Source organism: Aphelocoma coerulescens, chromosome 7 (assembly GCF_041296385.1).
Source record: "Aphelocoma coerulescens isolate FSJ_1873_10779 chromosome 7, UR_Acoe_1.0, whole genome shotgun sequence".
Taxonomy (NCBI): Eukaryota; Metazoa; Chordata; class Aves; order Passeriformes; family Corvidae; genus Aphelocoma; species Aphelocoma coerulescens.
The window spans coordinates 13,607,992-13,633,638 of NC_091021.1; the positions used below are offsets into that span (position 1 = coordinate 13,607,992).

At 46.0% G+C, this 25,647-nt stretch overlaps 1 protein-coding gene and 1 long non-coding RNA gene across 5 annotated transcripts in view; both read right to left on the bottom strand.

The window, feature by feature from the left end:
- Nucleotides 1–9,281: 9,281 nt before the first annotated feature.
- Nucleotides 9,282–25,647, bottom strand: part of PARD3B (par-3 family cell polarity regulator beta) — a 416,855-nt gene continuing 400,489 nt past the window's right edge. For all 4 annotated transcript variants that reach the window (XM_069022266.1, XM_069022270.1, XM_069022267.1 and 1 more), the window contains one exon: nt 9,282–13,963. In XM_069022266.1, coding sequence (XP_068878367.1) covers nt 13,609–13,963 — 355 coding nt within the window. In that variant the 3' untranslated portion in view covers nt 9,282–13,608. The remainder of the gene's footprint in view (nt 13,964–25,647) is intronic.
- Nucleotides 19,147–21,236, bottom strand: LOC138113658 (uncharacterized). The gene is made up of 3 exons (XR_011152299.1): nt 21,147–21,236; nt 19,777–19,860; nt 19,147–19,228 (listed from the first exon to the last, which is right to left on the bottom strand). It is a non-coding gene; the product is annotated as an uncharacterized lncRNA (long non-coding RNA).

A 25,647-nucleotide genomic window follows, 5' to 3' on the forward strand; every position in this document is an offset into this window, starting at 1 on the left:
GCTGTGCCTAGACAGTTTTGATTGACGAGTCCCACTGAAAGATATGACTCCTCAAAGATGATGCCAGGAAGTTATATATTTTAACAGACGCTCACCACCCCCTTCTTTTCTATAAACAGAGAAGACATCTCGAAGGGGCAGGCTGCAGATGGGATTGTTTGTCTCTCAGTGATACTCATATCCCAGGTTGAAGTTTCATGGGTAATTGTACCCAGGCCACTGGTAAGTCAATATCTCTGATGTGGCATCCATTTAAGGGGCTGCTTTCTAGCTGCACTCTTGGGCAGAGACCTAAGGTCTCGTGGCAGATCAGGGAAGACTCGTATCTTGTGGTCTCATGTTCCCCAAAACTCTTCCGCTGGATTTCCCAGCCCATTACCCACACTTTCTGTCAAGGTTGTCCAGATTTCTAAGAGCTCTGAGCCAGATGATACTGGGATGATTTACTGAGGGTGTGAGATGACAGACTGGCAAACATTTCCTTGTGGCCTTGGCCACTCAGACAGCTTGAAAAGAGCTTGGGGAGTGAGAGAGTCTATGAAGCATGCACAGCACAAACTTCCCGTGCTCCAGCCCATTCCATCTATGTCTGCACAGAAATCCTCACAGACCATACATATATCAAAGGGAGAAGTAGATTTTAAAAAATATATTAAATAAACTCCTAGATGTAACCTGGGACCAGAATCTCAGAGCTTGCCCACACATAGATCTATATATTGCATCTACGGAATACAACTCTGTGTAGAAACCTGTATTTGAAACAATAGTTTATTTTTCTTTCTTTGCCTACCCTGCTTTTTCGAGTGCCAGTGATTTTTGTGTTCAGCCAGTGCTTCCCCCATGCAGGAGATAAGCAAGGATCTCTCCCACTTGAAAGGGCTGTGTTGTGTTTGTAAAGATATTGGAGAACTCCTGTCTCCAAGTGCCAAATAATCACCTTTTTGCTCTCACTTCCAAGCACCACAATTCTGTGGGCCAAATACAAGTTACTTTTACACATACTGTTCAAGGGAGAGTAAAAGTGCAGCTCAGATCTTCAAGCCCTTTTCTGTGCATACATGGTTCCTTCGTGCTTTGGGGCTCTTCTGCAGGAGGCACTCATGTGGGTCAAGCTATTGGGGCACCAAGGCTTTGGGGCCACCTCTCTTATGAAGGCACAGAACAGCTGTAAAACACCTACACTGAACACTTTATCCAGCCTCCATCCAGGACCATCAGTTAATCACAGGATCAGCAGTTGCTGGCACCACTGAGAACCACCCCTTGACATGCAGAATCCCCAGCATCTCTAATGGCAGAATGAAAGGGGACAGCTAGACCTTCCAGGAGACAGGAAAATCCCCAAGTGCCCAAGACTATGGCCAGATGGATCCAAGTGCCCAGGAGAAATGCAACTGGAAAATTACCTTCTCTGCCCTTCCATCACTCTCCTGTCTAGCCACTGCTGCATCTCAGCATCACTCCACTTGTACCATGGCAAAAGGCATGACATGAGACCAAGAAGCCTCTTTCACTGGCTTCTCCTAGCAGATGCAGATGAGTAAGTGGCAGAAGTAGAGGAATGTGCTGTGATGCCTGGCACTGAGGGGCTCGGAGCGGACATGGCCTTGCTGGAGCCAGGAGGGGTCAGGAGGAAGGATGTGCCTCAGGAGGCTCCCACATTGCTTCCTAGACAGAGGTGAAGGACTGCAGAAAAGACAAGTGTAGGGCTGGGAGAGGGCCAGGCACAGTCCTGCAGCAGGAACCTCTTCCTAGTCAGTCTTCAGCCATGTTAGCTTGCATGCTTGACCCTGGCTGATCAAAGCCTCAATAGGACATTGCCCTCATCTTCCTGCCCTGTCACTGCCAGCGGGGGTATGAGTTATTTGTCTTTTGTGTGCGAGGACCTCCTCCTGGGGACACCGTCTTCCCTCTAATCAAATAATCAGATGTGTTTATTGTTGTGGAAATCATGCCCTCCCCTGAAATGCCTGAGCAGCAACAGCTTCCTGGCTTTGTCTGCAGGCCTGCTGCCTGGATCCCACCTCTCTCCTGGTGTGGCCTGGGGGGCTGCGTGGGGGCAGCCAGCCGCTCGCTCAGCCAGTCCTGTGTGTGCTGTGTCCCCAGGAGAGGGGACTCCAGGAGACAAAAGTAAAAACGCACCCACACCAGGGTTGCTCTCTCCATGGCCAACCTCTATTGGGGGAAAATCAGGTACATCCCAAGAGGAGGTTTGCATTTGGAGCAGATAGTATGTCACTGGGACACATGAGTAAAGGGAGAGCTTGTTCACAACCATGGAGCTTCCCCTGCCTGTGTGGAAGCTGGCTGAGGAGTCTGGAGGCTCTTCTTGCCAGGCCACAGAGGCCGTGGGGCATGATATGCCAGTCCATCCCATTCTGTCCCCGGGCGTGAGGGAAGTGGCCAGGAACTCTGCTTGCTCATGGCCATTGCACCGGCCGCGGTGGGGCTGCCCGTGAGGCCTGGCCCCGTGCCTGCGGGGCAGCAGCTCAGCCCGGGGCCCTCACCCGGCCGCGGCTGCGCTGCCCTGGCCCCGTCGCTGCGGTGACCCGGCCGTGCGGAGCCAGGCCCAGCCGTCACCTCAGCCGGCCCTGCGCGGCCTCCCCGCCCGCCTGCAGCCGCGGCTTCGGGGCCACTGCAGGGACCTGCGGCTGAACTGTCTCCTCTCACAGGCTCTCCCGCTCAGCCAACAATGTGCTTAGTTTGTCTACTGACCCCCTTGCCCCCTAACACACGTTTCATAATGCATATTTTTAAACTCTGATCCCGTATCCTGTCAGGAAAAGAAATGTCCTGACTGCACAGCACCAGCCTGCAGTTTTTGGGTGTTTTTTTTTCAGTCGAGTTCTTTTCCTGTGTTTACACTCTTACAGAGCAGAATTCATTAATTTGAGGATAAGGACAGCTTAAAACATCTTCACTTTTGAAGGCTGACAGCAGGGCTAAAAGTAAACTGAGCCCATACCCTGCTTTAATAATCTGCCAGTGCTGACACAAAGTGCCAGGGCAGCTCCATAGGGCCTGGGACCCCAGAATGCAGCCCCTGGCACCCCCACCGCCCTCCCCTGCACACAGACTGTGGCAGGAGTCTGCATGTTTGTCCGCCTGCAGCTGAATCACCGTCTCTGGAGCCTGCCTGCCTTGTACAGGCACCCACTCAATGTTCCTGTCTGTGCTTGGCAGCTGTTGGGCCTATTTTATATTTGCACCCTGACTGGTGTTCTAGCTTGTGAGCTGAGGCTCCTGCTATAGGACGTGTGAGAGAAGGGCAAGAAAGGAGCAGAGCAAACTAATTGGAAATGTGCGGTTTTTAAGTAAATAAAGGATTTCTTAAAAATAAAAAGATTTAGCAAATTAAAGCCGACAAGCAGGTTACTTGGCAGCTAGAGGATAAACCTGAACATCCCGGGCACACAAAGCATCAAAGCATTCCCCAATGCAGAGAGCCACGAGAGCTGCCCTCTGGGCTCAGTACCCAGACCCACTCCAGTGAGGCTGTTTGCAAATTGTGTTTTCATTCCTGCTCCTGAGAGCACATGGACAGCTTGGTGTGCTCAGGCCAGCGTTGTCCCCAGGCTCTCTCAGGATGGAGCTACTGATGGGGGGTATTTTTGGCTCTCTACACCTAAAGCACAAATCCAGCTGGACTCAACCTTGTTGAAGTCGGTGAGAGAACAAGTGCCTTTTGTTCAGCATAAACATCCAAATGGAGACATGTAACCAAACAGCCAAAACAAAAGCTACACTCTTGAAACACTGCCCCAAACAACTACCCGTATGGGCCAAGGGCTTCTATTGTTCTCCCAGACTTTGCAGGGCCAGGGAGGACCTGAAGCTCAGCTGGCAGACAGGCTCCTCTCTCATCTCCGAGGTTCACGGAGCATCAGCCAAATGTAACTGCTGCTGGCCAAACCCATGACTGATACAAACCATGTTGCAGGGTGACTTGAATTATTTGCTGGCATCCCTGTGCCAGCCCCTGCCAGCAGGACAAAAAAGTCCTACAGAAAACCCACTGTGATAGAGTTGGGGCTGTGACAATGAGCACCCTGACCACGCTTTGGGACCTGCTGGTTGCACCCTTGCTGTTCCCTGCCCCCCTCTTACAGGAATCCTTGGGAGCAGCCGTCCGGAGTTGAGGGGGGCTGAAGGACGTGGAAACCCCAGTGTGCCCTGCATAACTGAGCCCACGACTGCACTGCTTCCCGGGCACCCCTATCCCAGACCATCGAGGTGAGTGATGTATTGCCTCCAATCTGCAGCGGGGAGAGAGGGGTCCCAGGGCTCCTCGCTGCTTCCATGCGTAAGTAATCCCAGGAAGGGGAAAACCCACAACCTACGTGAAGCCTCAAGATTTCCCATCTTTTCCTAATGTTAAACACGGAAGAAAATCCACAGGAGAGAACCTAAAGAAATCAAACTTGGTGAATGCTGCCTCTGCTCTCAGGAAACTTGGCCAGAAATAAACGGGCAGAGGAATGTAACTGCTGCAGAAGACGGTGCTTTTTTCAAAGCCCCCAAATACTCTGTGCTTTGGCTGCGATTTAGCATTCTTCTTTTCTTTTCTTTCCTTTCCCTCTTCTGTTTTGTAGCAACAGCAGTCTAACCACTCTCCAACCCATCCTCACCCCCAGCCTGGTTCCCCTCACCGCTCCATCCACTCTCTTGTGCCATCAAAGCAATCTGAGGAACTGAGTTGGGAAATGATCCATGTCAAAAACAGCCCAGCAAAGAAAAAACAAGTCAGTCTTTTTTTCAATAGCAGCTCAGTTTCCATTGTCCTTGCACAGCAATGAAAATCCCTACAATTGGGGAAGGAGAAAGGACATGGGGATGGGATGGGACCAAGAGCTAGGAGGGAGGGATGGGGCAGGAGGGGGAGCCAGGCAGCATGACTGCGTTAAATGCACGTTGGACTGAGGCCTTACTGTCCTCTTGTTATATATAAAGAAAAATGACTGGCCTGGAGGGCTTATTTTCAACAGAGGGGAGAGAGGAACAAAGAAGGAGGGAAGGAAAGACATTCTCCATGGTGAGGAGGATGTGTGCATGTGCCTCTGTGAATAGATAAGAAACACCCTTCTTGAACCTAACACTCCACTAACTGAATTAGTTGTGATTAATTTGGTGAAATGTGAATACAGAGCTGGAAACTGAGCATGCTTAGAGTGCCTTTGATTTCCTCTGCTTGCTGAATTAACCCACAGACTGTCAGGCAGCCTCAACCTTAAGAGCAGCCCCATGACTCCTCTAAGTATGCTCTGGTTTCAATCTCCCAGGAGGTGCCACCCACCCTCCCCATCCTGCCTGGGCCAGTGAGCGCTGCTGCTGCACCAGGGCCCTGGTGCCCACCCAGGAGCCCTCACCCACTGCAGCAGCCTTGCCAGTCCTTTCCACAGCTGGGGCAGGGGCTGCCCTGCAAACTCAGCCCATCTCTGCAAACTGTCACAGGGATGCAGGCACTGGAGCAACAGGCAGCATGTGGAAATGCTGCTCTGAGAGCTTCCTCCTCATTTTGCTTGCATGGCTCAGCGGCTCTGCACATCCATCCACTCATGAACCAGGTGCTCACCATTTATACTGCTTTCCTCACATGCATATATTGCTGTATATTGCTCCTTCAGGGAGAGGGAATGGCTGGAAATAAGCTGGAAAAGTAAACTTGCTTTTAGATCAAAAGCAGCAATACCTAAGTGTGTGTCTATATATATATATATATACATATGCATATCTATACCTAGGTGGAAGGAAGGGCTGGTTTATTTATTTTTATTTACTTATAAACTAGTTTCTTCATTTTTTTCTTCTCTTTTCATTCCTAGAAAAATGATGGCAAATGAAACTTCTTAACATTTTAGCTTGCTGGTTTGAAAATCTAGGCTGCAATTTTTTAGGTTTTTTTTTCCTTTATACTCTGGATTGAAGGATGTGATGTATGAAAACTCCAGTTTAACAGAGCCTAAATCAGATTGTGTAGGTAAGGTTTTGGCAGAGAAGCAGACACGTCTTCCTAGTCAGGACCAAGAATTCAGAGAAGAATGGAGTAGATTTTAACGTAAGTTTACTTTTCTTGCCATGAATTTCAATGACAGTTTTCACGACTGCTTCTGTGATCTGTAAGAGAAAATGAAAAACCTACACCTTGAAACTTATACGACAAAGCTGCTAACATCTCACAGCTTCTGGCATTATCTTGGAGAACCCTTCAGTCCTATTTCTATGCCACATTGTTTTCCACACAAATGTGTTTTAAATATAAAACATTGAATGTTCATTGCTTCTTTATATCATTTTTATTCATTATCTGCTGGAGGCAAAGGGCACAGTTTTATATAGAAACCTCATTGAATGTCTCATTTTGCTATTTTACTCTACTGTACATATTTCCCAATAAATTATTTCTTTCAGATGCAGATACTCTTCTGGAAAAGCGAAGCAGGGCTGTTGCCTCTGCACAGAGGTTTCCTTTACCATGAGCACAGCCAACTCGTCTGGCTTGGGTTAGTTTGTCAGGCATATTTTGGGAATGGCTTGAGAATTAATTCTGCTTTAAAGACTATAATCACCTTTTTGGCCCTTGAAACTGGTTCAGGATTTTTGTACAAGGCCAGCAATAAAACAGCTTTTGCACATGTCAAAGGTTTACTCTAGGCAAGCAAAAAGGCAGTGGAGATGAAATCTGTCTTTCTTGCAATCTACACCCAAAAGCACTGATTCAGAAATGACTCGTCCCTGTCTGTAATGATGGCACAGCCTCACTCCACACCATGCGGGGTGGTCCTGGGGGCCACATATTTTGACTCTTTCAGGTGCCAGCAAAATTATTGGTGTTGGTTAGCTACGCTCACAGATGGCACGGAAGGCTTCTCAGCAGTGAAGGCAAAAGTTGTGTTGAAGGTTGATGTGGCTTTGGGGACATCAGAGATCAGGGGGAACCGCTGGATGAAAGAAGCAATTAGGAAAGGAGCCTTGGTGATGGTGGTGGTACCCAGGGAGGTGAAGGGAAGTGTGTGTGGAACAGGCTGTGAGACCTGGGTGCCAACATGTGATCTAGGGAGGGGGCAGTGATGTGTAAGGGGTGTCTCTCTCCCCATACTGGTTGATGGGTTTCCTCACAATTCCTACTTGCCATCCTGCTTTCTTGCTCAGGCACAGGTAACTTTGTGCTGCTTTGTCACTGGTCTTGACTCTGGATGCAGTGGAGGGACGTCACAAATCTGGGATGCAAAATGAAGACTGGGGAGCATTAGTCAGCATTATCACAAAGTTCCACCTTCCTTGTTGGTTTGTGAACTTCACACATTGGGGACAATCCCCTCTACTTCCCACTTATTTCCTGTTCAGGTCTGACACCCCTGCCCCCCTTTTCAACCTATTTTTATTTCTCATCCCCTTTCCTTTGCTCCGGTTGCCTCTCCTTGTCATTTCCCACTCTCTACTGTCTCAGCTCTCCTTACCCATTTCCAGAGCAATCCTGTCTCTCTGGTTGCCTGTGTCAGATCATTCCCATCCAGCCCACTGAGAAAACCATCAGCCAAGATGTCCCCCCTGGAGCAGATCCCACACTTGGGGATTAGGATCCGATCTCAATCTTACTTGTTTCCATCCTTTCCCAAGGCACGCCTCAGTGCCTCCATACCTTCTCTGTAGGGATGAGCACACCAAGCACAGGGAGTCTGAGTAACCTCCTCAGGAGACCTCCAGAGCCTTCGAGCCAGAATCCTCTGGGACTTACCAGAAGCCCTGAATGCCTTCTGGGAGGCTGCAGGAGCAGCTCAGCTCCACTTCAATCTTGATAATGGCATTTTGCTTCCTGAGAGCCTCCCAAGCAGCACAGCTGCCACGTTCCTCATGCCTGAGAGGCTGCAATGCTCTGCCCTGGGTAGAGCACATTGCAGCAGGTCACTGCACTTCTGCTGGGGTAATGCAGCTCTGAGACCCTCTGTGCGGAAAGGCACTGTATCCCACTCTGCTTACAGCAGGATACAGGTCTCAGGAGGGTGCAGTTTCATTCATTAAAATTAATTAACAGTCAAATGGCTCCACATACTTCTTTAGGCAGGCAGAGCAGTGATGCAAAATAGACTTTAACTTGAGCCCAGGTCCCAGGGAAGTGAATGCTGTCATGGGGAAACCACAGGAGACCACTGCAAAGGCAGAAGGACCACTATCTGAAACTGGTCACTGAGCTTCCAGCTCTTAATACACTCCTACTTTGTCTTCTGCTACTCTTTGTACAGCTCCAGCAGGAGAAACTGAGGTATCATTTTTATTTGTACAGTTTTTAGCTGTGAGTGCAGGTTATGACCTGATTAGTTCTAAAACTGGCATCTCTGTGGTTTATAATTTAATACTTGCTAAAATTGACTGACAGTTGTCCATGAGCTGTCTTGGCTGTAAACACCAAGACCTGCATTCAAAATGCTTTGGAGTACAGTACACATGTATTTTTATTGATCCATTCCATTCCTGCCATTTCTGTTACAGCTTGTTTTGTAAACCTGTACCTTTCTGTCTATTTTGCTCTTTTATTCTTTCCATTTTCTTAGTAGTAACCCAAAATTTCCATCTTAGGCCTCATTATTCCTTCTCCCTGTACTAATGCCTTTTCCCTGAAGTATCTATTTTGAAAATTACTCCATCTAACATAACACTCTTGCCTGAATCTCACTGCAACCCACAGCCTGATCCTACAAAGATCTATGCTTGTGCATAATGTGTGAAAAGAAGAGGCACCAGCTTCAGTAAAATGATCAACGTACCTCATGTGAAGCGCCTGTGCAGAACTTCCAAGGCGTCCTAAATCTCTGGCAAGAGGTTCCAGCCCTCTCAGCTGGTTGGACCTGGCACCTGCTACAGGCTGCAGGACACCTTGGCTGGTACCAACAGCAAGAGAAGAGCTCCATGTTGAGATGAAACTGCCTGGGGAACTTCAGCAATGAACACACAGCTGCCTAAGCTGAAATTCTCTGAGCTGGCAAGAGACTTCTTTCTTGCTTCTCCTTTCAGTCCTGGGGTATGGAATCAGGATTCAGGTGATACAACTGAAGACAATGCAGATTTGAGAGGGAATCAAGTTAAGCCCTGGGATGCTTTTTTTTCCTACGAAGCAGCACATGGCTGTTGTGGTTTTGTTTTTTTGTTAAAAAACGTCATCTTACCAATTCTGATCCAGCTTGATCATGTATCATCCTCTAATATCAAATCATATCCACGGCTGAGGATGACTTTGTAGACACAAAGAATGGAAAGATTCTACGTACAAATACATAATCATATATATTCTTAAAGCCTTTATTTTAATGCAAAATAAACCAGGTAAAATTTATATAGCCATATGTAACAAAAGATCAAAATCTTTGACGTGGTACTAGAAAAAACCTGTCAAATTACGTGTTAAATTTCTCCCCCAAAACAACACATGATTTTTAAATCAGTTTCACTTAAACACATAGGTATTGTCAGGATCACAAGTACCTCTCTCTCCCTCACAGTAAGAGAATGGTGTCTTACAAAGCCTTCTCTCCTACGCAGAGATAGTGAATAACACTTCTGATTTTGCACGTAAGGCTTGAGGACCCTGCAGAACAACTGCAACAGGGAGCACAGGTGTGGAGCCTTTTGAAAGTGCAAAGCGGCCCCTGCTCAGAGCAGAGTGTCAGGATGTGGCCCTGGCAGAGCAGTCAGTAGGATTCACTCACAGCACTAACTCTCTGATAAACAAATCTGTGATGGCTGGGAGGAAGAGGTAGCAAAATTCATCTGTAAAAAAATTAGGCAGCATGTGAAGCTATTTCTAGATCAGGAGGCTGGAGTGAATTGGAATTCAGGACTGTATGCACTTTTCCAAGGCAAGAGCCTTTTTTTTTCTTTTCTATGCTCAGTTTCCCCTTTTTTTTTTCCCCACAAAGGGCAATTGCTATTTCTTTATGCATTCAAGGGGTGCCTAGAGACTTCTGCATCATAATATATCACAGTGGTAATGTCGGCTCACAGGCCAAGATCATGGCTCACTAGTGGGTGGTCACTCAGAAAATCCACAGGCTCTTTTTCTATCTCTTAATCTTTCAACTGCTGGGCCTGGCTGGCCCTGTGCCAGAGCCAGAAATGCAGGCTGCACGCCACCAGCTCAGGAAATCAAAGCTTCAGCTTCACGTGAGCACGGGCCTCTCTCCCCTGGTCTTGATGCCTGTTCACACACACACTTAGGGCTGCTCCTGTGGCAAACCCAACTCTTCCTTCACACCCGCTACGTCAGTAACTCTGCTGCTGGACTGGCACATTTTGGATGAGGGAGTGTGAGGCAATTACGTGTCAAGAGCATTTCAGACTCATAATTTTCCCAAACATATGGACATATGGGAAAAGAACAACTTGTTACTTAACGGCTCTTTTGGATTTTGCAAGTGTGTATTTTCAACCGTCAGTTGTAGCACCTCGTGAATTCTGCACGGTACATATTTTTCCACAATATGGTGCTAAAATCATACATTTTACACTGCAGAAAAGCTGACTATATATACTGTAGTTACACGTTACACTTTTGAAAATACCGTACCTCTACCAGATATTAAACCAGCAAATGGCAATTTTCTCCCAAAACAATGGCACCAGAGATTGATGAGATGCTCTGTAATACTTTTTGGTCTTTTTCCCCCAGCAAGGTCACAATGTTCTTCCTCCTTAGCTCCTTACCTGTAGGATGCATCCATATATTATACTTATAGCACTTTTTTTTTTTTTTTTTTTTTTTGATTGGAAGAACCTCTCTACTGATTTCTGCTTACTGAGCAGAAGCATCATTTAATAACCTGTTGGGTAAGGTAAGATTAACAGCTCAGAAGGTGTTTGTTTGATCTGTCTGCCTCAACTGAGTGGAGCTGATGCAGTCAAGGGGAGCTCTTAAGGAAAGATTCAGGTTACGGGGAGACATTGGGCAGGTCCTTCAAAGGCTATAAATAACCTAGGAGCTGTTTCCATCCAGATTTTATTTGGCCCTGGCTCATGAAATACTGTAAATAAGTTCTGTTCACTGTGCTGTGATGCCATTTGAAGGGTTAGTTGAGAGTGATTTACAAAGGCAGTAGCTTATATTCAGAGCTGTTCTTAATTGTGGCCTGGCTTGATAAAGCCACTGTCGTGAATATTAGTTTCTTTACAGCTGGATCAAATGTATCAGGGGTTATATTTCAAGGAGGGAAAGGAAAGTATTTTAATTTGTTTTTGCTTCACTTTCAACAGGCCTTTATAACGCTATAACACAGCGACTATCCTGTGGTTGCCAAGTCCTGGCTGAGTATCCTACAGCAACTGAAGCTTTCTGAGAGAAGTACAAGGCTGTGCAGAGCACGTACGTGACAGGCACAGTTTCCTTGGGGAATGCGCCTTATTTATGGAGGGTACTGAGAGACATCCAGCTTTACATCCAACACTCCCTCCAGAGGTTTTTCCCTCCTACATTACTAGGGAAGAGGGCAGAAAGAAATGGAACAAGAACTGAACACCCTTGCTTCATAATCAGTTTCATTCCTCTTCCTCTCTCCCTCCCACCAATGCTTCCTCCTGACTGGATTTAGAACTGTGCCTGCCCCTGCCCCAGGGAGTCCAGCCCTCTGTCTGAATCATGGAGGTGCTCCCCCACCATGGAAAGCTGTCTCCTCTCCCCTGCTTCCCAGCCTGCTGGTGGGTGGAGGCTGGTGGGAATGCAAGCACTGGAGCCTGCCAGCCACTCAGGCAGCTGCAAGCGCTCCCTGTGCCTGAGGGTTACACCAGGCTCTAACCAGCATCATCAAGAGAGAAGAAAGTAGGCTGGGATTAAATGCTGCTTCTCATCAGGGCCATTACCTGCCAGAAGGACACATAGCAGGACAAACCCTCCTGGTGATATTAAGCACCTGGGAAGTGAACTATGTGATTTAATATGTTGCATACCAAAGGTGTCAAAATGACATCAAAGAAATCCTTATGCTTAATCCTTGGCCAGGTCACAGTCTTTTCCTGATGAGGAGAGGAGGCCTAATGGTTTAGTGACACTCCCAAAAGGCAGAAGTTGAGGAATTAAGGACACTTGGAAATAATGCATTTCTAGGTCGCAATACTGCATGGTTTCCCCGTGACAAAATCCTTGAGACAGATCTCTAAGCACTCAGAGCCCTCTTGGGTCAGGTCGCACAGGTCCCTGTGGCTGGGGACACATTTCTGGCTGCAGAGCAAACTCAGGCTGTTTGGGGCAAAGAGCTGGGCATGTACCCCATCACCCTGTCCCCCCACCATAGCTCTGCTGAGCTGCTGACACCCCCCCCACCTTCTCTCTTCCTATGCAAATAACTTGCTGTTCTCACCTCTTCCTCCTGGGCCCCAGGGTCTTGAAGCTATTCCTGTTGCTTTCCTTGTCTTTTCCCTCACCCCTTGCTGTGAAAAGCCCCTTTCCCCACTGACCTGATGGCCTCTGGCTGCAGGAACTCGAGTAGTTTGGCACTTGGCACGGCGGGGCCCGGCGCTGCCCGAGGCTGAGCTTCCCTCATGGACTGAGGGTGGCTCCCATGAACCGGTGCCTTCTGGGGCACTGGGCTGGCCAGGGCACGCATGCTGCTGGCAGGCACTTGGCTCCAACACTGCCTGGAGCGGGCCAGGAACGGGCTGCCCTGATGGGGCCAAGGCAGCACCTGACACAGTAACTTAATATGAATTATGGAGTCTGTGCCCATAATGTCACCTCCCTGGCCACTTCCTTATAGGCCAGCTCCACTGAAACCCCTCGAGCGACACTTCCTGATAGCAGCTGAGGATCTGGTCTCCAGGGTTTACGTTTAAAGACTGCACACTGTATAACTAATCGACACTCACAAGCATACTCCCCCCCATCCCCAGACATGGTTCTCAGGTGGCTGCCTGTCCTCTGTGAGCCTGCCCAAGCAGAGGGGATAAGGCTTTTTGCCCTACTCCAACTGCAGCAGGTGCACTAAGAGAAGCCTCTTGATATACAAACTGCAAAAAATGAAGGCTACAAGATAAATGCTGCCACCACCAAAAAGAAAGGAAGACGGGAGGCTAGATCACAAATCTGGAACTGGAGCATTCTTAAAGCAGAGGTGTTGGTCAGGATGTGCCTGGAATGTGGCCACTATCTCTGTGGCAGTCCCTTGTCATGTTCACACACTAGATACACAAGATGCCTAGCTCTGCAAGAAGTCCATACTGCATGCTGTGTTCTCACTTAAAAGGCTCTACAACAGCACTGTGAAGTAAACTCTGGTGACTCTGCTGCCCTTGCACAGACAGCTACGTACTGTAAAGGTGTAACTGGATTCAGTAAATAGCCCTGAGGTGTATTAAGTGTTGTGTTTCATTTCCAGCAGCCACTTTCTATTTTTAAAAGGAATTAAAAACCACTCAACTGTCTGGTACCTCACATACTCAAAACACATCGTACCTCACGTGGCTTTAGTTCGTCTGTTAGAAAGCACCTACGCTGAGCCCAGCTCAGTAAGAACAACTCCAGGTCTCATGTGCCATTCTTACAGGCAGCTACGCTTGGGAACAACTCTACAAGGATCGTGTCCAACGGGGCTCCTCCTGGGCTGTGCTGGCAAGTCCAGTGCACGGCTATACAGCTGCAGTCATGGGGTTCTTCTGCCTGGGATCCTGTTGCCTGTACTGGTACTGGTCTGGACTGGTCCCACGGTGTCGGACAATTTCACTGTAAGCTGGTGCTCGGTGGGACTGTGGAGGGGAAGGTGGCACGTCCTGCCGGAGGGGTCCTTTATGCTGGTTTGTGATGGGCTGGGCTGGGTAATACTGGGGGTACCTCAGTTCTGCCACTCTTGCGTCCGGCGCTCGGATGTAGTTCCCCTTGGATGGGTGGATAACAGGCTGTCCTCCGTGGTAGTAGGGAAGATCTCTCTCTTTGTATGTTACTCGTGGCCCTGTTAAATATTCTAATGGCTCTGCAGGTCCACGCCTGAGGAGGAAAAAACATAATAAAGCACATAAAAAGGCAGTCTACTAGCCCAGTGATATATTATTGTACATACAATCTATGTTTACTTTGGGAGAGGAAATGCCACCTCAAGCATGACAAGTCCTGATGAATGAAAAGAACTTCTGAAGGATAACAAGCTTCCCACCTGCATGCTACAAAAGTCTGTAACATCCAGGACATTGGAGGAAGGGTCCAGCGCACATCACAGCCCTTTTACAATGGGGGAGCACTGGAGCCCTTCAGCTCCCAAAGTCAGTCTCCTGTGATCCATTTGCCATAATGGAAACAAAGCTCCTTTAAACAATGCATGTTTGACTGAATCTTATCTAGCCTGAGGATAAACAGATGAGTTAGGTCTGCAAGTCTGCAAATCCCATAAGCTTTACATGCACAAATATTCACGCTTTCCAGGCCATTTCCCACTATCCTCTCCTAATATGTCAGCCTGTAAAGCTTTCCAAACACCATAGTTGGAAAAACTGGAACTCCTGGAAGAAATGCTAGGGATGTCAGGCTACAATACCTGTGTTTAATGGGCAAGTTGCCAATGAGGTTTCAAAAAAATCTGTGATCTAGAAGGCCTGATATTACAACAGCCCTGTAACTTGTCTGCATCAGTATGGATCTCACAAGCCCTAGTTCATGTGAAAAGCAACATGTGAATGTGTCATCCCCAAGGATGTGCCATGGAGCCCCCTCTGTACCCTGCTGCATCTTAATTTCATGATTTGCACTAATGAAGCATTGATATTTTTTCCTAGTACAACTTAACTTGTGGTACTTTTGAAATGGCAAAAATAATTGTTCTCACAGACATGTCACCAGAGCATCCCCAAAAGTTCAACTCAATTAGGAGTTTTTGCCAGTCTGACTGCAAATGTCTTTGCACTTTGGACAAAACCTCTCATTGACTGCACAGGAAGCTTCTCTCCAAATGAGTGCTGAGGGAAGAAGACAGAGTTTTGACCCAAAACAGGGGCTGGAAGTATAAATCAATTACACTTGCTCTGTGGCCTTGGGACTGAACTCATCAACTGTTTAAATATTCTTTGCATAGATTATGAAAAAAGTCATCATTCTGGTACAGCAGATCAGGTGTTCAAAATTTGTCAATGACTCTCTTGTTCACACAGAGATTTTACAAGCATGCTCCTTCTTTCTTAACCTGGGCTCCCAGACTCCACTGGAACTTGTTTTAGCCTGTAGTAAAACAAAACATGTGGTTTTCTGCTGCACTCGTTTAAGCCCATGGGGTAAATCACGGACACAGGCAATGAACAAACATTATCTGCCTTGAAATGAACCTGCAATTCTCCTCCTGGAATAACTTAGTGCAAATGTTTCCTGTTTAAAATGGAAAGAGCAAAAGGAAGCATTCCAGGCCTTGGACTTTTAGGACCCTATGCTCCCCAGAGACTTTCTGCTTTAAAAACAGAACATTATAAAAGACAGGCACTCTCAGCTTCCCCCTCCACCTCCTGGTGAGACAGTCCAGACAAAGTGCTGAAGGGCCTGAAGCCACCCTCTGAGATACCAAACCACTCTTAACCGTATGTACTGAGACAATTGCTGTTGCTGCTCACACACCTACGCCTTGCAACAAAGCCTAATTTCCACAGCAGGCCAAAGAGCTGCTCCACGTATTTCTGCATGAAGGCTTGTTCACTAGTCAGTCCCATCACACTCAGCTATAATGCCTCTGTGCACAAAAACGTACTTCCAATCATAAAAGGCTCTGCAATGGTAGGAACTGCTTTGTGTCAAGCAGCACACCAACAGGAACAAATGTCAAACCTACACCCATCACCTTTTAATAAAGGATCATGCTCAAAATCCTGTGCATTGGTTTTTTAAGGTGTTCTTGTTGGCAGCTATAATCAATGCAACTCTCATGGATCCCGTTAAAAAAGGACTGAGCTTGGAACCTGATCCTGAATTCACTGAAAAGCCAGGTAGCTTTTGGACAAAGCTCTAACTGCAAATTGAATTACTCTAAAAAAAACAAATTCAAGATGAATTGGTACCAAAATGATGGCTGAGAACAGGACTGAGCCACCAGCATGATGTACTGAGCCTTTGACTCATGCCTCAACTGACACCAGAGGTCTGCAAGGTGCAAGAAAAAAGAGGGGTGTGTTTTGCCATCCAGCCAAAAGAGCTTTTTCCAGGAAAGCTCAGCCAGCCCAGTTTTAGGAACCAGTGTTACACTGCTGCCACAGAAGCTGTGACTGTGCAGAGGGTTGTGCACTCAGGCTGCTCTGACCCAGGACTGTGCAGTGAAGATGAGCCTGGGCAATCAAAGCATGCCAGACATGAGAAATGGCCCCAAGCTGCCTGAGCCAATGCCATCATATCTCCATTGCTGTTACCTCTCCTAGCAAACTAAATCCACCATCGGTTCACTTACAGCTAATACCATCTGTGGTTGTGTAGACAAACTGCAGAAGAATATGTGGGAAGAGCAAGATCTTTCTTTACAAAATATAACCCCAAGTGTTCACTATCAGCACCAGTCTCCTTTCTCTGAGGGTGAAACACCCATAGGTGGTGTAATTCTTTAGTGTCTTGCCCAGAGTCATGATTTAGCAGCTGGGAGGAGAGGTTGTACACGGAGACCTGACAGGAATCCACTTCACACAAACCTTTTAGGAAAGCCCCAGGAAGAAAGAAGGTATGCCCATTATTTTAGCAGCCTTGGGGATTATACAAGCGGTGATCTAGCCAATGATTAGCGGAACTCTCGCCTGAGTAAAACCTTGGGAAACACTGGTAACTGTCCAAAAGGCTGACTCTGGGCAGCATGACTGAGGGAAATTTCACAAAAGATATCCTCATGGCTGCTCCACACTCTCCAGTTCACTTCCCCTGGTGATGCCAGTGGGTGTTATACTTGCAGATACACAAGCTACAATGACAACACTTTTTTTCCTTTTATGACCAGCACAGCATGTTGGAGTCAAATTATTTCTTGAGAATTCATTCTCCCCCCCCCCCTTACCACCCATGCCTGGTGAAGTCCATTCTTAGGGAGCTGCTCACAGTGCAAGGAACCAGCCTACAGAGTGTCCATGAACCTCTATCTGACCAGTCTTAAAAAACAGGAAAAAACTGCCCTTTACTCCTCAAGTGTGACAAATTTACCATCAGAAAGTCAATCTTTTTAAAGTGGAAGAAACAACTGCAAATACCAAGCTCTGGCTGCAGAAAGTATTAGCCGTAAGTCTGGGACACTGGGGGCAGTTCCTAGCAGGAAGAGGAGGGCTCCTCTGAACCAGCATCCTTCTTACTCGATAGCTCATGGTGTAAAAGTATATGCTGTTGTTTATCCTTAAAGAAATTGCCAAAACAAACCAAACACTTTCTACTTGGCAGCCCCTTGTAGATGCTGTGCTTGTTTCTGCAAGAAGGAAAACAACTCCTACCTTTTCCCTCAGCAGACACTGCCACCTCTGAGGAGGTCCTAATGAAATTCTTCTCCTCTCTCTCACTGTTTTTGTTGGCTTCTGATGAGTTCAGAGTTCACAGGGCCATATCACACCTCCCAAGTGACCCACGGTGTGGGGGTCAAACCAATAACCTCAAGTGGAAAATCAGTGACCCAGGGGAGTGATCAAAAATCCACAAATTGGGTCAAGCAGGTCCAGCCACTCAAAAGGACCAGGCCAGGAGCATGTCCTCCGAGAGGACATGCTGAGTAGGAGCTGCTCTGACCGTCAGCTGTTTTCCAGATTTTTGGCCAGTTGTTTGACCTGGGGATACAGTGCAATTAATGGCAGGCAGAAGCCAGGGAAGCTGACACAACGTCCTGGGAAGGAACTGATCTCAGAGCTCAAAAACTGGTTTTGCTGATAGTTCAGCTCTGCTGGGTCCCACTGGAAAGTGCATTATGGATGTGGGTCTAGCTAAAAGCAGAGGCTGCTGCTACAGGAGGCAATTGAATGAAGGGAGAGAAGTACAAAGGATTGAAACTGGTGGGGCAGTGTGAAAACACTCCTCAAAAATGTCATGAGCAAGGTGCCCCTTAAAATGTCTGCTTTATTTAGAGGAAGTAAAGTCTCATCTTCCTTCCCCTGCAGAGAAATTACAGATCACACACAGGTGGTTGCAACCTGTTTTACTTCATATGCTGGTTTGCAGCTCTACCAGCTTATCTTTTAAAATGATTCACCAGTTAATAACTGTGATCCATTTTGAGCATTAAGGGCACAAAGCAGCCTTGTCCAAGCAAAGCAGGTGACTTGTGACTGATATTCAATTAACATGTTGTTATTTTCTCTACAACAAGTAAAGCCTAAAACAGGTTTGTTTTTCTATCTCTGCTTTATTTATCTTCCAAGCACAAAAAAGACAGTATTTTCTGGCTTTACTGCAGAATTTTTAAGAGCTTCTGGGTTTATTTAAAACTGAACCACAGGATTCAGAATACTTAGGAAAGACTTCTTTTACCCAAAATGTTATTTAGTCACAGGTATCTGAAGCCCTAACTAAAACTATCAAAAGCCCTAACTAAACACTTTTTGCTTTCTGCAGTTCCCTTTTTTTTTCTTTAAACCTCCATTTTAGTAATTTTTCAACTGTGGAAAATCTTACAGAGTAGACTGGCGTAAATACCTGATGCTTCAAAAAACAATCAGAAAAAAAAGTAATTACATTTCAGGTTTACTGCATTTCATTGATAACCTCCATTTGCAGGTCACCTTTAACATCAGCCAGGAGACACATGCTTGGGCTATCTGAAAGGAAAAGAAAGCAAAATGAAGGTCTAACTGCTCGTGCTGTGCCCCATCACGTTGGGGGTTTGGATTTCATCATGACAAAGGGTTCTTCTTCCCTCTGTTCTATAGGGAGAGTCACGGAGGTCACCCTCTTAGTACCTGGTAAAAAGCAAAGAAGGGAATGCTCTCTTCTTACATCACTATCTCCTCCTTGCTGCTGAGGGAATATTTTGCAAGGGATATAATCTCACATGAAAACCTGCTTTCTTACTTTGTTAGAGAGTACTTCTTGAAATAAACTTCAAAGACAGCCACAGACTAAGTAGCAAATGGAAAGCCCACATTTGGCTGCAGTCTCTTTCATGTCTAAGCAGGACATACAGAGACTTTGGGTGATGGCATCAGACAGCCCAGGCTGTGATTAAAGAACAGGAGAAAGCGACAAGGTCCTATCTGTCTCCAAATTCTCACTGAAGAACTCCATTGTATGCAGTGTGATTGTGTGCTGTTTGTTCTCAGCCAGGAGGATCTAGTTTTAAAGAAGAAAAGAGAAGCTGGTGTAAGAACTAAATTATGCAAACAAACAATCTTGAAGTATCAAATACATTACACTGTGTCTTTATAAAGCTCTTCTCAACAAACACTAAAAACAACTGACTGAAAAGACCATGTGTCATCTCTCCAGGTACAGTATTAAAGATCTTGCAGTGCTGTTTGTAGTCAGTGGCTCTAAGAACTTCTGTTGCTTAATATTCAATGTGCATATAACATAAATAAATTAATGAAATTTTAAATCACTGCAGGTTTCAAAAAAATCACTGCAAGTCACTGAGATGCCTTAAGGTGGGTCTCTGTATCTTAATAGGTGAGATACTCCTACAATAAATATTCTTTGCCCTTTCAGATCAATACTTCCCATAGCCAAAGAAAGGCTTTGCACTTAAAATTCACTGGGAATCAAATCTGGTATCTTAATGCTGGGAAGAATCTGCAGCACAAGGAAGTGTTCAGTGGCTGCTGTCTGTGAGAGAGGCTTGTACCTCTCAGAAGGCAGATGTCTAGCAATGTCATACTAACCTCAAACACACCACGCACACTTTATTTATGGGCTGAGCTGGTGGAGGTGCTTCCTTCTCCTGTTCTTTTATCAACAATACAAGGCTGAAAAATCAGATAAGGTAAACGAATACAATCCCTGGCTCTCATGTAGCACATGCCATGCAGAGAGAGCTGTTTTTAGTTTGAGGACTGTGTTTGGAATTCCTTTAGTGTCAGGTTTCCAGTTACCAGACCCTCTTCCCTGGGCCAGGCACGACTGCGGTTGGACTGGATTAGCAGAACACTCTGCAATGTATATTACACAGCTTTGACTTCTACAGGCTTTGCAGACCAATAAAAATAATGATCATTTCATGACCTGCACTTCGAAGTGTGGGGGGGGTGTGTATGAGTGGTGGGTGTAAGAGTGGAAGAATCTCTCTTCCCTTTTTAAAGAATTCCTATTTGGTTTGGAGAAGGAGGGGTCCATATAAGTTTGTTTGAAATTCGAGCAATACATTTCAGATGCAATACAGGCAGGCCTGATTCTCTTCCCCTGCATACAGTTTTGCAAAGTCTAAAGTGGTGCTAACTGGCCTGAACACAAGAGTTTATAGGCACTGTTTCTCTCTCTCTCTCCAATATTACAGCTTAAAATATTTAGAAGCAAACAGTTAAAGCACCATAATCCCAGTAGGTAAGTGCAGAGACATGTTTATATTACTCTAGTTGAAGTCCAGCCTTAAAGCAGCTGGAGAACGAAGCCCTTTATTGTTTGCAGAGTGCCACATTTTGAGGTGTTGGGCCCCAGCTGCTCCCTGGGCCATTCTTCGCAGTTGGAGACATTTAGGTGTCACACTTGCTTTTACATCTTGCATTTACAAGACCAAGCGTACAGTTTAGTCACACACTAGCTTTCCATGCAGGGAAGCAGACTGCAGAAACAACTGTAAGACAGGCAAGCAATGTCTGACATGTTTACAACTATGTAAGATTTCTTATGACAGCATGAACAACTTATTTTGTCTGCAAGAAAATAGATTGTTCTCGATCCCTAATGGAGCAAACTATGTCACAGATTGGTTAACATCAGAATTTAGAGTGCCATTTAGTTAAACTCCCTCCCATCAGCAACCAAACCATAAAACAGTGTTGTTGCTTTGCTCCAGCATTAGTTTATTTTCCACAGCAAATCTCAGACCAGTTTCTGATAATCCCATCCTGCAGACAAAGCTCCCCTTTCTTTCCTTCCCTAAATCCAACCTACAAATATAGGAACTATGACAACCAGGATTAAAACCCTCCAATCAACAAAAACAAAACCCAGAATATGCTTGCTGGTGCTTTATAAATGCCCAAAAAGCATTCAAAACAACTAGTGCAATAATCCTTCCTACTCAATTCCTCACTTGTTTTGTTCATATGCTCTCAGGCATGGTACATCTCTTCTACCAGGAGGCATAAAATAAAGTAGCACCTATTGAACAAGACATCGCTACTCTGTGATCTCCTCAAGCTTAAAGGGATCTTAAGTAGATTGGTACTTTAAGTAGCGAGTCATTACAACATGTGTCATTTCAGATGTTTCTCATTATTCAACACAACATAATGCCATGTGAGTCATTAACCTCTTGGCACTGGTAACCTACTCTCAATGCTAAGCAGTTATGCTTGTTGCTCAGGAACCCCCACGCTCTGTTGGGGAGAGACCTGGCTGAGATTTTAAGGTCCCTTTGGTCTTTTGTTTTGCAGATCAGTGGGGACCAAAAGCTCTTCCTATAGTCTAAAAGAGTTCTTGGCCTTTGGTCTTCTGAGTCACACTCCTGAGAAGATGCTGACCAAGTTATATTGGAGGGGAGAAAACTTCTTTTTAAACGACATTTGCCTCTTAATCCAGCAAGAGAAGTGAATATTCAGGCTTCTCAGTTGAATTTTGCATTTCTATGCAAACTCAAACTAATATAAAAATGTACTGAACACGAGCAGAACTGCCACCACTGGAGTGAGATGCTGAAGTGAAAGCTGTGCTATAGCAATACTTGCAGTGTCTTACTGTGTAGCAACTTCCAACAGACAGGGGGACCCCGCTGCCCCTGCCCTGAGAACAGCCAGCTGCTTCCCTCAAGAGCAGGCAATCGATGAGAAGAGAGCGAGGTGCAGAGGCAAGACCCAAACACGGGCCTCAGCGCAGCAGCAGCACAAAAGCCAGAAATACTATCTGGGTCCCTTTGCCTCTTCCTAACCCCTACTGGAGGTATCTGCTTTTTTGAAGGCTATCAGAGTAGAAATTAAAGAGTCTGTTCTGGTTCAGGAGCTTTTAATTTGATTTAAAAGAAATTCTGTTGCCGTAGTCAAAATTGCTATTCAGAAGGAATCGATCACACTCCAGAAGAGCTCCTCCCGAGCAGGGAAGCCTCCACCCTTTGCCCATCCATTCACAGCACTACTGCTCTCCACACTGGTTTTGTGAAGTGCTTTTAGAAATACATAAACCCAAATTCTACCCTGTTCTCATTTTTCATGTGAAATGAATTTAAAGCATGGTGACCATTCAACTGTACTATTCAAATGATTTTCAACTAATAACAGAAATCATTAAAAGAATCTGCCTAAGTAATAATAACCTGGGCCCAGGTCTTTACTATTCAGCCACTGGGACCTTAACATGCTGTCTGATCTTTAGTGGGCTAGTAAAAACCTGTAAGAAGTGGTTATTAATGTTATTACCAAGCTTTTAGGCTTTTTTTTCTTTTAGAGCATTTCTCATTTAAATTAAAGCATTCCTTGCAGCACTTTCTCCCACTGCCATGATGAAGCATGGCTGTCAATTCTGTCTCCAATGGCACAAACTGGGTAGTAAAACCATGCTTCAGTAAAAAAGGAATATGTAGCTGGTTATTTTTTCCTTCATTTTGTTTCTTTCTGGTCCAGACATACTGTTAAACTCACTGTGACATACCATTCCTTTTTTTTCCCCTTTGCAACAAAGGCAAAGCTCAAGACCCAGAGGAGAAGGATGTCTGTTTTGGGGGGGGGCGAGAGGGACCTTAAAAACAAGCAGCTCTTATTTCTTTCTTCAGGCAGTATTTCAGTCCCCATTGTTTCCCTACTGCTCATGTACTGATTTTCTCCTAAACAGCACAAACAGCCTGTAAGTACATCCTCCCCCCCAGTATTTTCTTTTGTTAGAACCTTTCATTTCTATACCGGCATTAGATTATACATTTCCTGGCTTGCTGCACTCCATTAACACTCTGGTAACCACCCATTTTCCAGCCAGCCATTAAACACCACCTTTCATAATTGAGATTTAAAGGCTCAGGGCATGATAAACCGCTGAAGTTATAACTTTACAGCTGCCTCTATAGAAGTGTGTAAATCTCCAGATTTGGATGGGCAAATCAGTTAATTAGACTTGCATTAAGTCACAAACTTTGCGGGTGCTCTGACAGCAGATGTCCTAAAGTTGTGCTTTAAATAACAAGGGTCAAACCCTCAATCCCACCGGGCTGGGACAGACGGAAATGTCCCACCCGGTGCCCAGGGAGCGGTAGCACCGAGCGCAGCTGCTGTGACTCGCAGCCGGCCGCGAGCGCCCATTCCAGCTGTGTTTATGCTGGCTCCTTCCTGCAGAGCTCCTTCAGTTACACGAACATCAGCGCGGCCGCGGGAGCGCAGCGACTGCCGACTGGACATGTTCTACCTGCTGCCTCTGGTGGAGAAAACCCTGGGTTTACCACCCTACATTTTCTGCCGGCCAGCACACAGGTTGCTCTGAAAGCAGGACCCCCAAGTTTTGGAACTGAGCACAGCTTCCCCTTGCCCCTACCTGCGGCTGAGGACACTTATGTGCATGACCCCGAGTCACTGCTGGCCAGTAAAAGTTCAGGACTGGCGACATTCGGAGCTGCAGCCACCACCGTCTTTAGGCGCATAGGTAGGTAGTAAGAGGTTAACCTTTGGTCATGACGCCCAAGGGCCTGTGCTCCACCTCAGCACGAGTTATCTCCCTGTTGCTGCATTTAAAAATACTGTATGTAATTAACTGTTATCAGGTTGTTAACCAGTCTGTTGAAGTGTGAACTTATCATTCAATTGTTTCCTTTATTTACAAAGTCCCTGCCATTCTCTGAGGCAGCAGCCTGGGACAGGCTGTTGACTTGCTTAGATGAGGAGGGTTTGGCACACCAGATCCCGGGAGCAGAAGCAGATTCTGGAGAAGTGAGGCACAGACATGAATCTGCAAACACCTCCTCAAGGTGCCCTGTAGAACAGCTGTGCTTGAGTGAGACACACACATGCCACCACTACCAAATATATCACTGTAAGGCTGCTTTGAGACCTGAACCACTGAGCATGGAGGAAACACACAATACAGCTCCCAACTGCTTTATGGGCACAAGAGGAATTTCTACTCATATATATGGTACTAGCTTTAATGCCTACTGATATACACAAATATGTTCCATTCACAGATGAAGACAACGTAACTGCTGACTTTCACACACATCTGAGCTCAGTTTTTCCCTATTTAGTTTGCTGGACATTGTTTCCTTAGGCAAATCTGTAAGTCAGAGGTCATCATGTTAGACCACAAGATGGAGATGGGTGGACAGGACAACAGCACAAGATGCCACAGCCCTTGCTGTCCTCTCTGTCTCCTTCAGCAAGGTCTAGGCTTGGATTCCTTGAGCCCATCACACATCATGTTTTTTACCACTATCCCCTCCTGGCCTGGCTACTGTCCTCTTCTTTGCTTTCTTCACCAGCAGCACCAACCGTGGCAGTGCCAGCAAGGTGTCCCAGACGACATGAGACATCATCAGATCTGTGTGATTTTCTTCCATGCATTCCTGGCCTGGGGCAGCACCATGCACCCACAGCAGGATTTACTAGCATGGTGCCTGGGCATGCAGCATCCTTTGCTCTATGGGAACTGGTGCAATCACCAATGTCCCCGATCTATGTGCATCCCCCCTAACACTTGCAATAAATGAGATTTGTAGCTTCTAAACAAACTTCTTCTGTGCCATCTGCACACTGTGCTGCATGACAGATGACAAGATAAAATTTGCAACAGCAAAGACCTTAGAACAAAACAACCTTTTAGAGAGAGCAAGTACAGGCTGCTGTAGCAGTTCTATCAGCTTAGTCATGTTATCTAGAAAGAAGACATTAGGATCCTGAAGCTGAAACAGGAGTGCACACCTGAAGACAGGAAAAAAAAGCTTTTAAGACAGACCAAAACACTGCATCTGTGGCAAAGCAATGCCAATAGCTGGGAATTAGTGATACCTTAATAGAGGTGACAGCATAGTACTTGGAACATAGGGTAGGGACAAGCCAGCATTGAGACAGAGACAGGCTCTGGGCAGCACTACCTGGTATAGACTTAAATTTCTTTTGAAAGTATACATACATCATGTACCAAAGATGTGCAATGAAGTCTTACATGGAAGACAAGATACTGTCAGCAGCTTCAGCTGATGTTACAATGAGCAGCACCACAATCAAAGAGGCATCCCTACTCCACCCAGGAAGGCTGCTATGTGCCATTAGTGAGAAAAAGAGAAGCAATAGTGCTTCCTGATATGAACCTGGTAAGAACCTGGCAGAGGATCCAGACAGCATGTCTCAATTTGGCTGGGTGAAAAAAATTAAATAAAACCACCCTTTAACTTGAAACAATCTTTTACATAATGAATCAATCAATTATCTTTGCTCTAGTATGTTCAAATCAAGGGAATCATCATTGAAAATAACAACCAATTTATATAGTTCATTTAAAGCCACAGTAAGCTAGGCTGCTGATTCACTAATGAACAATAAAGGTCACCACTATAGTATCTCTCCAAGTATTTTCAGATTGTGCAGTGTTATAGACTTGAAGTGGCAAGTTCATAAAAAAAC